The sequence below is a fragment of the Pipistrellus kuhlii genome, unplaced genomic scaffold (assembly GCF_014108245.1).
Source record: "Pipistrellus kuhlii isolate mPipKuh1 unplaced genomic scaffold, mPipKuh1.p scaffold_m20_p_16, whole genome shotgun sequence".
Classification (NCBI taxonomy): Eukaryota; Metazoa; Chordata; class Mammalia; order Chiroptera; family Vespertilionidae; genus Pipistrellus; species Pipistrellus kuhlii.
Window position 1 is genome coordinate 23,402,218 of NW_023425471.1, and position 13,749 is coordinate 23,415,966.

Genomic DNA, 13,749 nt, shown 5'->3' on the forward strand with positions numbered 1-13,749 from the left:
CTGACCCCCTGGTGGTAAGTACACTCCCACAGCCAACCTCCTGTGGCCCTTCCCACCAGCCAGCTGGCCCTCATCAGCCCCTGGTGCTAAACCATTCATAGAGACCTGCTTCTGGATCTTCTGTAGCAGAGCAGCTCCCTTGCTTCAATCTATTGAAAGCTGGCCTCAACACAAGGTTTTGCCTCACTCCCATCCTCTCCATTCCCCAGGGGCTGCCCACCTGCTACGGTGGTGGCTTGACAGTGAGGGAAGGAGGAAGGGGAGAGGTGGCAAACTGTGCCCTCCTCTCCCAACTCCACTGGGGCCCAGGCTGGGACAGGGAACTAGAGGTGAGTGGCAGCAGACATGGCCCCTTTCCCAGGGGAACTGAGGGCTGGCTCCCTCCTTGCAGCCAGCGGCCAACCTCCTGTGGCCCCTTCCCTGGCTGGCTAACCTCTTGTAGTGCCTCCCTCCTGTCCTTCCCCCCTGCCAGCAGGCCCTGATCACTCAATCAGTTCCTCCCCCCTGGCCAGCCAATTTCCCTAGATCTCCCCCACCCACCATGCAGGAATTCGTGCACCAGGCCTTTAGTTAGAGATAAAAGTAAAAAGACTTGTTAACTGATTGAAACATTTGAGAAACAGAAGTCTATTAAAACCATTGAATTGAAGAAGGGGTTTTAGTGATTACTTTTTTAAAAAATATGTTTTTATTGATTTCAGAGAGGAAGGGAGAGGGAGAGGGATATATAGAAACATCAATGATGAGAGAGAATCATTGATTGGCTGCCTCCTGCATGCTCCCTAATGGGGATTGAACCTGCAACCCAGGCATGTGCCCTTGACTGGAATCGAACCTGGGACCTTTTAGTTCAAAGGCCAATGCTCTGTCCACTGAACCAAACCAGCTAGGGCAATACTTACTTTTTTTAAATGAGAGAGATGTGTGCATATTTATAGGTTAAGGAGAATGCTGAATGAATGAATATATACAGTATATAAAGGTTAAATTTTATATAGAAGCAAAGTAATACATTCACCATAAGTTTTTTAATACTCGTATAGGTGGTGTGGTATATTTATTAAATGAATGTTCTGGGCTTTATGCAAGGTTTCTGTGGGGAATAAAAATATATCACAACCACATGTTGATTGATATTATGAAGAAAAAGCAGGATGAGGCTAGATACTTATGAGGATGGTGTTTTATAAAGGATGGTTATAGAAGGCCTTTAAAGTGAGATTTGAGCAGTAAACTAGGTGGATGGTAGAGGTCATTAATTTCCCTATACAAATCTGGGGAACAGGTTTATTGGGGTTAAATTGAGAACTCAGTTTTGACTAGGTTAAGTTTGAGATACCTATTACTATCCAGGTAGTATAGGCAAGTTGCATGAGTTTGTAGTTCATAAAATGTGAGAGTCTTCAGCATATACATGGAATTTAAAGCAGTGGAACTGAATCGGATATGGGGAAATCCCTCATGGATATTGGGGGAGACAGAGGTGGAGTATCAAGCCCTGAAGTTAACAAATTTTAGAGCTTGGGAAGATGAGGAGTGATCCAATAAAGGACACTAAGAAGAAATGGCCAATGACATAGAAAAAAAATGAACAGGAAACAGAAATTCATGAACTATATGAAATGCTAATGTGTGGACCAGCAAGTTGAAGTCAGTAACAGCATAGTTTTTGCTGATGGGAGAAGTCCAGGAGAGGGAGGAAAATAGTTGCTGTGAAAGAGATGGGTGTGGAATTGCAGACAAAGCCTTTGAATGAATAGGCAATAATGGATGCAATCCAGTGCTCAGAAAGGTTGGCCTTAGTTAAGAACACTCTCTTTTTAGCTAAACACAACTTTATGCGTGCATGCATGGCATGCATGCATACTCACATATTTGAATTGTTTATAGCTTCATGTACCCACTATTTTCTTTTCTTTAAATATATTTTATTGATTTTTTTACAGAGAGGAAAGAAGAGGGATAAAGAGTTAGTAACATTGATGAGAGAGAATAATTGATCAGCTGCATCTTGCACACCTCCTACTGGTGATGCGTCCACAACCCAGGTACATGCCCTTGACCGGAATCGAACCCGGGACCCCTCAGTCCCCAGGCTGATGCTCTATCCACTGAGCCAAGCTGGTTTCGGCGTGTACCCACTATTATCTAAGCTTTCACTTTTACAGAATTATATTCATAAAGCTCTCTCCCTGTGATTTTAAGGAGAGTAGTGGGAGGGCAATATTAATGATCCTCGTTTGCAATTCAGTGAGCCAATCTTTGTGGTCGAGTGGAAGCTCTATTATGAAATAAATGGAGGGCATAGTTTATTGTTTTTCTGTAGCACAACACAATAGCCTTAGGTGTAGGAGATTCTGTGTTGTACACCCAACATTAGAAACCTCTCCAAAGTACTGAGCTAGCTTAGTCACTGTTACAGTTGCTCTTTTAAGTCTGTTTGAAGTGTCAAAGGTCGCATCTACTATGTGTGAGAGTCTATTTTGTCTCAGTTTCGTCTCTAGCACTTAGTACAGTGTGGTTTTGAGTAGCAAAGCAGTAAAGCTGGGTGGAGGCAAGGTTATCTTTTATACTGGGGTGGTCAAAAGTAGGTTTATAGTTGTTTATATGAAAAATAATAAAATAATTAATAATACAAAAATAAACTGTGTTTCACGTACTCACAACTGGAATCCTTTTGCTCACCCCTATATATTCCACCTTCATTGCAACAAGTAGAGTCCAATAAGTGGTGTGTATGTGTGTATGTGTGTATGTGTGTGTGTGTGTGTGTGTGTGTGTGTGTACACTACAGTGTGTCATCAATAGTATGAATGCAAACAGCAGAAACAGCCTTAGAGGGACCAGCTGGAAAAGGGGGTGCAGGGGGTGGGAGGGGAGGAGTTAGGGACCACAGATATACTAATTTATTTTAAAAGCTATTTCTTTCTACTTCCCGCTTCTTGGAGGCTAATATATATATAATGGACTAAAATCGTGGTTCGGTGTAGAGGACACGTGCTTTTGTGAGCCCTGCAAGTAGATGTTCCTTGAGTTTTCCCTGACACTGTTTAGAAGGGTCACCACGTTTCTGCATCTTTTGGGGGAATCCTCCCAGCGCCAGGCTGCTTCAGAGACTTGTGAGGGCCTGCTGAGCATGTGTGAGCAGTGCCGCGCATGCTCCGTGAAGTGGGCAGGTTTGCCCGGGCGCTGGCTGTGACTTCTACTACTTCTCCCCGGCCTCCCCCCGCCCAGCACCTCCCCTCTTTCCCACCCCCCACCACGCGGTCCTCCCAACTCGCCCCCGCCTCCTTTCCCCACACCCCCATCACCCCAGGCTAGGGAATCTCCACTGACGTGTTGGTGACGCTATTGTGCCTCCGTGGGGTGGGGTGGGGTGGGGGGAGGGAGGTTGTCTAGGCACCGCACAGGTAAAGCCGCCGCTGCCGCCATATTGACAGAGCTGGGAGCGGGGAGGGTGCTCAGGGAGGCGGGGTGAGGGTGGGGGTCACCGCCAAGCGACAGTCTAGGCGGAGGCAGTGCTGAGCGGAGCAGCAGCTCCAGGAGAGACAGACCGGAGTTGTCTTCTCTATGGGGAGCGGCAGCTCCTCCTGGAGGATGTGACCTCCTGCTCCCAGCCTCGGAGGTACCCACGGGCTAGAGTAGAGGTCGCCGAAGGCGGGGCTGGAAGGTTTTGGCGGCGGCAGGAGAGCTCCACGGACAGGATGCACGGCCGTGCCCGTGGTCTGCAGCTCCCGTTTCTGCGCTCCTGAAGGGGTGATGCTTCCATTCGCTCCTCAGGAGGAGCCCTGGGATCACGACATGGAGGTGTTTGGTGGCGGCGCGAACAGCTGCGAGGTTAGTGTGGTGGCCAAGGGGGGGCTGGAGCCACCCCCATCCTTCCCTCCAAACCCTGGCGGGAACTCCAGAAAGAAGGGGCGTGGGGCTGGGCGCAGGGCGCCCAAGTAAGCCCTCTGCAGGCTGCAGGATGGTTCAACAAGCGCTGTCCCAGCTGTCCCTTCCCTCAGAGCAGGCAGGGACTAGCTGGCGCGCTCAGTTGTGGGGAGGATGCCTGCCTCGCTGGCTGCTCTGGAGTTGTGACTAAGTTTCTGCGCTTGCGATCTAGAGTGGGACTAGGGGGTGCACCAGGTGTCACGTTGGGTTCGCAAGTCTCTCTCCCTTCTCTGGGAACACTTTGAGGGACAGCTGCTAACTTCAGCTCTCTGTTGAATCGTGGGCGTTTAAGGAACTCAGGGCAACAAAACACTAAGTTGACTAAGTCACTGGGGACATTTGCACCTAGGCATAAGTGCACCTTAGTGACTTGGCTTTCTCATTTCTGTGTGGCTTGTGTCTTTTTTTGTAACAACCCCGGTACCTATTAGCTGGACGCCAGATTTCTTAATCTACATTCAGGTGATGTTCTAGCAGTGTTTCCCAAAGTGTGGTACGCGTACCCCCAGGGGTACGAGATGAATTTGGTGGGGGTACGCGTTGCACCGGAGTTTGGTGGGGATATGCACTGCACTGTGCTTAGCTGCGCCTAATTCTACGTTCTCATGAGTATGAGGGGTACGCAGCATTACGAAAATTATAGAAGGGGTACACATATGTCAAAAGTTTGGGAAACACTGCTCTACAGCATCCTCTGTGGTCCCTCTTTTTACCGCCCCCTTTCCTCCGCCCCTTCTTTCTGCCTTTCACAACTGTTGTCTCCTCTGCCCCATTGTTCCATAAAAGACACATATAAATCCCAGACCTTATATGATGTATCTTTGATTAGACAGCGAGATTTAACCACAATATTTAGGTTCTTCTCTTTTCCTGATCCTCTTCTGAAACTGTTGGGGTTGAACTTTGATCAGCTGTGCAGTGAGAATTTGAATGTGCACAGGTACTTAGCTTTATTGTTGTTTGTTGTTGCTATTAAAAGCAGGCAGCATTTAAGCACAATAACTGTACTTTTGGGATAGAAAGTCAGATCCTTTTCTAATAACTTAATCAATTAACAGCCTAGTACTACAGTAGAGGCCACCATAGACCTTCTAAAAATACTTGAATGACAAACTACCAATAGTAGTATTTTTTGAGAAAAGACTTGAAATCCTCAGTGTCTCAAGGTGCACATTTGTCTTTAAGTATCACTCCATCCTCAAAAATACACTTTGGACTCTTGTCTAACTATTCTTTTTTCTTTGCAGATTTCCAACTGAGCTGGGTTAAAATTACATGCCAGGATAACTTTTAACAAGAATGTAGTGGAAACACATTCAGGCGTCTAAAGTTGAGTCCTTTCTACTACTAGGGAATACTAGAGGCCCGTGCACAAAATTCATGCACTGGGGGAGGGGGTTGTCCCTCAACCCAGCCTGTACCCTCTCCAATATGTGACCGCCTCAGGGGACATCCCTCTCATAATCCGGGACTGCTGGTCCCAACTGCTTGCCTGCCTGCCAGCCTGATCCCCTGTAGGCCTGATCAATGACTACCCCCCTGCCAACCTGATTGCCCCCAGCTGTCCTCCCCTGTAGACCAGGACCCCCCCCCAACTGCCCTCCCCTGCAGGCATAGTTGCCCCTAACTTAAGGTGACCAGATGTCCCACTTTTGGTGGGACAGTCCTGATTTTTAACATTTTGTCCCGCATCCCACAGCGTTTTTAAAAAGTCCCAATTTTTGGAAAGAATGCAGAACAAACTTAGGGAACGGCGGGAGAACCCCAAGAGATCCTCAAACCCCCCCCCCCTCGTCTATGGTGTCCCACTTTACCAATTTCAAAATCTGGTCACCTTATCCTAACTGACCTCCCCTGCTGACCCAATTACCCCCAACTGCCCTCCTTGGCAGGCATGGTCAATCTGAACTGCCTTCCCCTTCAGGAATGGTCACCCCCAACTGCCCTCCCTTCCCTGAGGCCTGGTTGGCCACAACTGCCTTCCCCTGCTGGCCATCTTGTGGTGGCCATCTTGTGACCACATGGGGGAGGCCATATTGTGTGAGGGTATGATGGTCAATTTGCATATTACCTTTTTATCATATAGGATTTACTATAGAATTAAGCAATTCCCAAATACATTTCATATTCTACATCTATTATGAACAGGACAAATGAAGAGGGGTTCATTTCTTTTTAGAATGTAGGGATGCTTTATACTTCCAAGAATTTTCTGGATAGACTATTTAAGAGCAGAGGAATTACTGTTTTATTAATGTATGTAATCTACTGACAGACTCAGGTATCTGGTTTTTAAAACCAGTTGAATAAGGATGGTTTGGGGGGGGGGGTAGCCTTTCACATGCCTACTATTTTATTATTTTTGTTAACTTTTACTGTATAAGTGTTTTCTTTATTTTTATTTCAAGTATTTTCTTTTTTTAATTTTTTAAAAATATATTTTATTGATTTTTCACAGAGAGGAAGAGAGAGGGATAGAGTTAGAAACATCGATTAGAGAGAATCATCAATCAGATGCCTCTTGCACACCCCCTACTGAGGATGTGCCCGCAACCAAGGTACATGCCCTCAACCGGAATCGAACCCAGGACCTTTCAGTCCGCAGGCAGACACTCTATCCACTGAGCCAAACTGGTCCCGGCTATTTTAAGTATTTTCTATTGTAATTACTACACACGGTTTTTTATTTTTTTGCAGTATGTTTTAGATATAGTAGAGATTTAACAATGGGTCTGTTTACCTCAGCAATTTGGAAAAAATACTCCAATGAAAATTGTTAATCCTGCCGAAATCGGTTTGGCTCAGTGGATAGAGTGTCGGTATGCGGACTGAAAGGTCCCAGGTTCGATTCCTGTCAAGGGCATGTACATTGGTTGCAGGCGCATCCCCGGTGGGGGGTGTGCAGGAGACAGCTGGTAGATGTTTCTCTCTCATCGATGTTTCTGGCTTTCTATCCCTCTCCCTTCCTCTCTGTAAAAAATCAATAAAATATATTAAAAAAAAAAAAAGAACCTGGAAATGGTTTATTAAAAAAAAAAAAAGAAAGAAAGAAAAAGAAAATTGTTAATCCCTATGAATTACCGTATTTTCTGGCGTATAAAACGACCCCCTAATTTTACAGTTAAAACATAGGTTTAGGCCTATATTCGCTGTATAAGACTACCCCCCACTTCTGAGGCAACACCAGTTCTTTTTTTAATAGACCGCCTCTCTGACCCTGGCCAATCTGAGCAGGCTTTTTACTAGAACACAGTGTACATGTTCTATACCCGAAGCTACACTGTGTACATGTTCTGTACCCAAACACGGTGTACATGTTCTGTACCTGAAGCTACACTGTGTACATGTTCTGTACCCGAACACAGTGTACATGTTCTGTACCCGAAGCTACACTGTGTGCTAGTAAAAAGCCTGCTCAGATTGGCCAGAGTTAGAGGCGGTCTATTAAAAAAAGAACTGGTGTTGCCTCGGAAGTGGGGGGTAGTCTTATACAGCGAATATAGGCCTAAACCTATGTTTTAACTGTAAAATTAGGGGGTCGTCTTATACGCCGGAAAATATGGTAATATGAAAGGTGAAAGTAATGTGGTGAAGATAGTATTTCTGCATTTTTAGATTTAACCCTTAAAATGATTTAATTCAAATATTCTAGGTGAAGACTAAATGCTACATATAAACAGGCCTGATTAGTATTTAGTAGAAGTTTTTGTTGTTATTTGTTTATAATGGTATTCCTTTGAGAATTTATTCTAATTACATTTTTGTTGATGTTGGCTTTAGAGATGTTAACCTTTGAGCATGAACCTTACGGCCTTCAATTGTGATAGTTTTGGAGACTAAGGATGCTTTCATTGTAAATATGTATTTCGAAAATATGTTGGCATTCTTAAATAAAACCTAAGAATCTATTAATTTTCATGTGAAAGGGAATTTCTGTGTGTTTAAATCATGGTAAAATTAAACATTATATACATTACCATATATTATGGATTAAAAGATCTTTTTCAATATCTTTTATTTGTCTTGTTTCATGGGTCATTGTTAACCTTTGAATTATCATTCAGAAGTGTGAAAATTGGTTGTTTAAGGCAACGTATTTTCCCACAGGAAAAATTATTAAAGGTAGTTACACTTTCAGACCAGGGCACAATAGAGAGGTGTAATGATGAAGAGCTTAAACACTAGAATTTTCTTATAGAAAAATGTGTTGGAGGTTTCAAACAAGAACTAGCTTGGTTCCAGTGAGAAGTGGATAATGGCCTGAAAAGGAAATATAGGCTCTGTTGGCTACTGGAAAAAAGTTTCATAGGTTGATGCTCAACCACTGAGGTACACTGGAACTGGCTGTACTACAGCTTTTTTATCTACTCATCTACTGATGGACACTTGGGCTGTTTCCAGATTTTAGCTATGGTAAATTGTGTTGCTATGGATGTAGGGTTGCATACAATTTTTCTGATTGGTGTTTCGAAATTCTTAAGACATATTCCCAGAAGTGGGATTACTGGGTCAAATGGCAATTCTATATTTAATTTTTTGAGGACACTCCATACTGTTTTTCATGATGGCTGCAGCAGTGTACATTCCCACCAACAGTATACTAGGGTTCCCTTTTCTATGCTCTAGGACAGTGGTCTGCAAACCACGGCTTGCGAGCCACATGAAGCTCTTTGGGTCCCTTGAGTTTGGCTTGGCGTTAGAAGCACTTCTTCAAAATAGACTCACCCAGGCCGAAAACCGACTTCTGCGAAGTTTCAATCGCACTGTATGTGTGTGTCCACACGTGGTATTTTGTAGAAGAGCCACACTCAAGGGGCCAAAGAGCTGGCATGTGGCTTGTGAGCTGCGGTTTGCCGACCACTGCCCTAAGAGATGTATTGGTAAACATACTGCTATGACAGATGTCTGAGATTTTGCTTCTTATAGTTTCTTCTAAGATTTTTTATGATTTCACAACTTACATTTAAAACTTTTATCCACTTTGAGTTTATTCTTCTGTATGGTATAAATTGGTGGTCTAGTTTCATTTTTTTTTTTTGCATTTATCTGTTCAATTTTTCCAACACCATTAATTGAAGAGCTTCTCTTGACTCCATTGTATGTTTTTTGCCTTCATTATCAAATATTAATTGAACTTTATGGCTTAAGTTGGTTCCTGGGGTGTCTGTTCTGTTCCATTTATCTATATGCCTGTTCTTGTGTCAGTACCAGGCTGTTTCCACTACAGTGGCTTTGTAGTATAACTTGATATCTGGTATAGTGATTCCTTGAACTTTGTTTTTCTTTTTCAAGATTGCTGTGGCTATTCGGGGGCTTTTGGGTTCCATAAAAGAAATTAGTAGTGTTTGTTCTAGAACTTTGAATTATGCCGTTAGTATTTTAATAAGGATTGCATTGAATCTATAGATTGCTTTGGATAGTATGGACATTTTACTGATGTTGATTCTACCAATCCATGAACACTGTATAATCTTCCACTTGTTTGTATCCTCCTTGATCTATTTTTTCAATAGCTTGTAGTTTTCTGAGTACAGTTCTTTTATCCCCTTGATTAAGTTTATTCCTAAGTATCTTATTTTTTATTGTTGTTGCAATAGTAAATGGGAATTATTTATTTATTTATTTATTTTAGTTTCTCTTTTTTAAGTTCATTATTGGTGTATAAAGGTTAGGGAGATGTGGGGGAGATAAGAGATCAACAGAAAGACTTGTGTGCATGCATATAAACATAATCAATGGACACAAAACTCTGGGAGGAGAGGGCATGTATAGGAGTGGGGTGGGGGGGAAATGGTAAGATATGTACACATATAATACCTTAATAAAAAATAAAAATAAATGCCAATGACTTCTGGGTGCTAATTTTGTATCCTACTATGTTGCCAAATTTATTTATTAAGTCTAGCAATTTTTTGGTGGAGTATTTAGGGTTTTCTATGTACATTATCATGTCATCTGCTAATAATGCCAGTTTTACTTACTCCTTTCCAATTTGGAAGTCTTTTTTTAAATTTTTATCTGATCACTGTGGCTAGGACATACATTACTATCTTATCTAATAAAAGAGCAATATGAAAATTGACCATATCTCTGCTATACCTACAAGCCACACCCATCACCCAATTAGGAGTGAGTATGCAAATTAACCCAACCAAGATGTCTGCAGCCAAGGAGGCTAGGGTTTCCCAGGCAATGGAGGAAGCCAAGTTTTCTGCCTGCCTTGGCCTGCCTTGGCCTCCATTTAAGGTTACAAAGTTTCAATTATAGAAGATAAACAAATTCCAACAAAAATGGCGGCAGCCACAGAGCTGGAGAGAGCAGGAGACTTGAGTTGCCCCCTGGTGATGGAGAAAGCCAAGTTTCTGCAGCCCTGGCCTGCCTTGGCTTCTGCTTAAGGCTACAAAGTTTCAATTATAGAAAATAAATAAATCCCAGATACCAGGGCCTCTACTTGAGTCGAAGGGGGATGTGGCCATCCTGCAAACCACCACAGACTCCTCGCACAGGACACCCCATGCCTCAAGGAAGCCCCCACCCTGATCCAGGACACCCTGAAGGGCAAACCAGCTGGCCCCCACCTGTGCACCAGGCCTCTATCCTATCTAATAAAATAATAATATGCAAATTGGCCATCACTACAACACCAAGATGGCTGCCCCCATGCAGTAACAAGATGGCTGCCACAAGATGGCCAACAGACGAGGGCAGTTGGGAGGGACCAGGTCCGCAAGAAAGGGCAGTTGTGGGTGATCAGGCCTGCAAGGGAGGGCAGTTGGGGGCAATCAAGCCAGCAGAGGAAGGCAGTTATGGGTGATCAGGCTGGCAGAGAAGGGAAGTTGGGGGTGACCCAGCCTGCAGGGAAGGGCAGTTGGGGGGGACCCAGGGCTGCAGGAGAGAGCAGTTGGGGGGACCAGCCCTGCAGGAGAGGGCAGTTAGGGGTGACCAGGCCTGCAAGGGAGCATAGCTAGGGACAAATAGGCTGCCAGGGGAGCAGTTAGGCATCAATCAAGCTGACAGGGGAGTGATTAGGGGGTGATCAGGCTGGCAGGCAGAAGCAGTAAGAGGCAATCAGGAAGGCAAGCAGGTGATCAATCGGGAGCCAGCAGTACTGGATTGTGAGAGGGATGTCTGACTGCCCATTTAGGCCTGATTATCCCTCGAGGGGTCCCAGATTGGAGAGGGTGCAGCTTGGGCTGAGGAACACACACCCCCATATACAAATTTCAGGCACTGGGCCTCTAGTGTTAAATAATAGTGGTGAAAGCACACATGTCTGTCTTGTTTCTGTTGTTAAACAAAATTGTTTAGTTTTTGCACATTGAGTATGATGTTGGCTGTAGGTTTGTCATATATGACTTTTATTATGTTGAGGTATTATCCCTCTATTCCCAGTTTGCTGAGAGTTTTTATTAAAATGGGTGTTAGATTTTATTGAATACTTTTTCTGCATCAATTGATAGGATCATGTGATTTCTGTCCTTCATTTATTTGTGATATATCACATGTATTCACATTTGTGAATATTGTTCCAGCCTTGCATTCCCAGAATAAATACCACTTGGCCATGGTGTATGATTTTTTTACCACATTGCTGGATCTGATTTGCTAACATATTTTTGAGGATTTCACCATCTATGTTGATCACATGTAATTGTCTTTCTTTGTATCATCTTTATTTTTGGGGGGATTAAAGTAATGCTGGCTTCATAGAAGGAGCTTGGAAGTGTTCCTTCCTCTTGAGTTTTTTGAAATAGTCTGAAGAGAATAGGTTTTAGTTCTTCTGTGAATGTTTGGTAAAGTTCCCCTGTGAAGTTGTCCAGACCAGGGCTTTTGTTTGCTGGAAGTTTTTATTATTATTTTTTAATTACTGTTTCAATTTCCCCAGTAGTTATCAGCCTATTCAAGTTTTCAGATTCTTCCTGATTTCATCATTGAAGATTGTATTTTTATACTAATATGTCCATTTCAGCATAGGGAATACCAGCTAGGAGGCTATTGTATTACTCAGTGGAAGCAGTAGATATTTGAAATAGGGGAGAAGGGGTTGAAAGGATAGGGCTGATGGTAGAGTCTTTGCAAATATAAAAATAGAGTTTGGCAACTAACTAGATGTTTGTGACTCAAAGGAAAGAATAAAAATCCATAGAGATTAGGAATGTTGTAGTAGTACTTAATCAGTTTAACAGATATTTAATGCCTGGTTACCAGTATAAGTATCTATGCTGACCACTGGAATAATACAAAAATAACTAGGGGATATAGAAACTAAAATGACTCCCTCATTCATATTGTCTTGAATAAGAGGAAAACACTGAAAATTTCTTGTCATGCTTGGATACTTAATAATCTTTACTACCAATGGGGGATGCACTTATTATAAGCTAAAACATTTTTCATGCTTTTAAAATGATCCTTGGGCTTGCAATTAATTCTTGCTTTTTAAATTTTAGCAATATTTACCTTAAATAGCTTCTTGTGGCAGAGATTTGTTCTGAAATAATGATTGGTTCTTGTTTATGAAGAGTGGAAAAGAGAATAGGGACATCTTTGTTTCTTAAATGCTTTTACCTTTTTTTTCCCCCAATAGAAATGGTCCCTCCCCCTTACTGGTTCCTCCCCAGTTCCTCCAAGACTATATTTTTTATAAACAAGTTTGGTCTGGAAATATTCAGGTCAGTTCCTTCAGGGCAGGGCCTCTATACTTCCATACCTTGATTACTTCATCAAGAGAGCTAATCATTACCTCATTACATAATAAGGTCTGACTGGGTGCTGCTGCTTTCTTGGCCTATATTGTTTTAATACCACCCATCTCATAGTTTTTCTCATCTATAGTTTTGAGGAAGATATATACCAGTGTTTCCCAACCTTCTCTCATGATGAGAATCACCTGGTGGAGTTGTTAAAACACAGATTCCTGAATCCCAACTAAGAAGTGCTAAACTAGAATTTTTGAGAACATATAGGTAAAATTGCATACCTAACTTAGTGCTCTGTATATAAAATCTGTCTTAGAGCACTAGTTAAGTATACAATTTTACCTATATGTTCTCAAAAATTCTAGTTTAGCACTTCTTAGTTGGGATTCAGGAATCTGTGTTTTAACAACTCCACCAGGTGATTCTCATCATGAGAGAAGGTTGGGAAACACTGATATATACGATTCTTTTCTCTTCCTATCATTTCTATTTTGGTGGATGCTGTCATTTGTCTTTAGCAACATTTCTTCTTATTTTTATTGAATTTATTGGGATAACACTGCTTAACAATATTATATAGGTTTCAGGTTCACAATTCTACAACACATCATCTGTATACTGAATTGTGTGTTCACCACCACTCTGATAAAGGTATTTTATATTAGATACAAAAAGTAATATACAGGCTCACTTAAGGTAAAGATTGACCTTTGTCAAGGTTTTTACAGGTAGACACGACTACTTGCCATGACCCACTCTTAGAAATTTGTATGTTCAGACCATCCTATGTAGTGACTTTCAGTCTCTGAGTTTATAAGACCTACCATGTAGGCCTCCCCCGAGCTTGTCATATTTAATATATTTGTCCCTTTTTTATCCATACTGAATTTATGCCTGACTCATGGTTAAAATTTTAGAATAAAATGTTTTAAGATCTTTATTTGTGTCATCTAAATGTGTATGTATGTATATAGATAGGTATGTAACGTATCTGTGATATTTCCCACCTCCAGAAGGTATTTTTAATAACTTTTTAAAAATGTATTTTTATTTATTTCAGAGAGGAAGGGAGAGGGAAAGAGATAGAAACATCAGTGATGAGAGAGAATAATTGATC

At 42.3% G+C, this 13,749-nt stretch overlaps 1 protein-coding gene across 3 annotated transcripts in view; it reads left to right on the top strand.

Annotated features, from left to right (window-relative positions):
* The first annotated feature begins 3,436 nt into the window (after positions 1-3,436).
* Positions 3,437-13,749, top strand: part of RPS6KA6 (ribosomal protein S6 kinase A6) — a 166,271-nt gene continuing 155,958 nt past the window's right edge. For 2 of the 3 annotated variants that reach the window (XM_036439817.2, XM_036439820.2), the window contains exon 1: positions 3,437-3,837. In XM_036439817.2, the coding sequence (XP_036295710.1) occupies positions 3,760-3,837 (78 nt within the window). In that variant the 5' untranslated portion in view covers positions 3,437-3,759. The remainder of the gene's footprint in view (positions 3,838-13,749) is intronic. The other variant, XM_036439819.2, reaches the window with a different exon arrangement.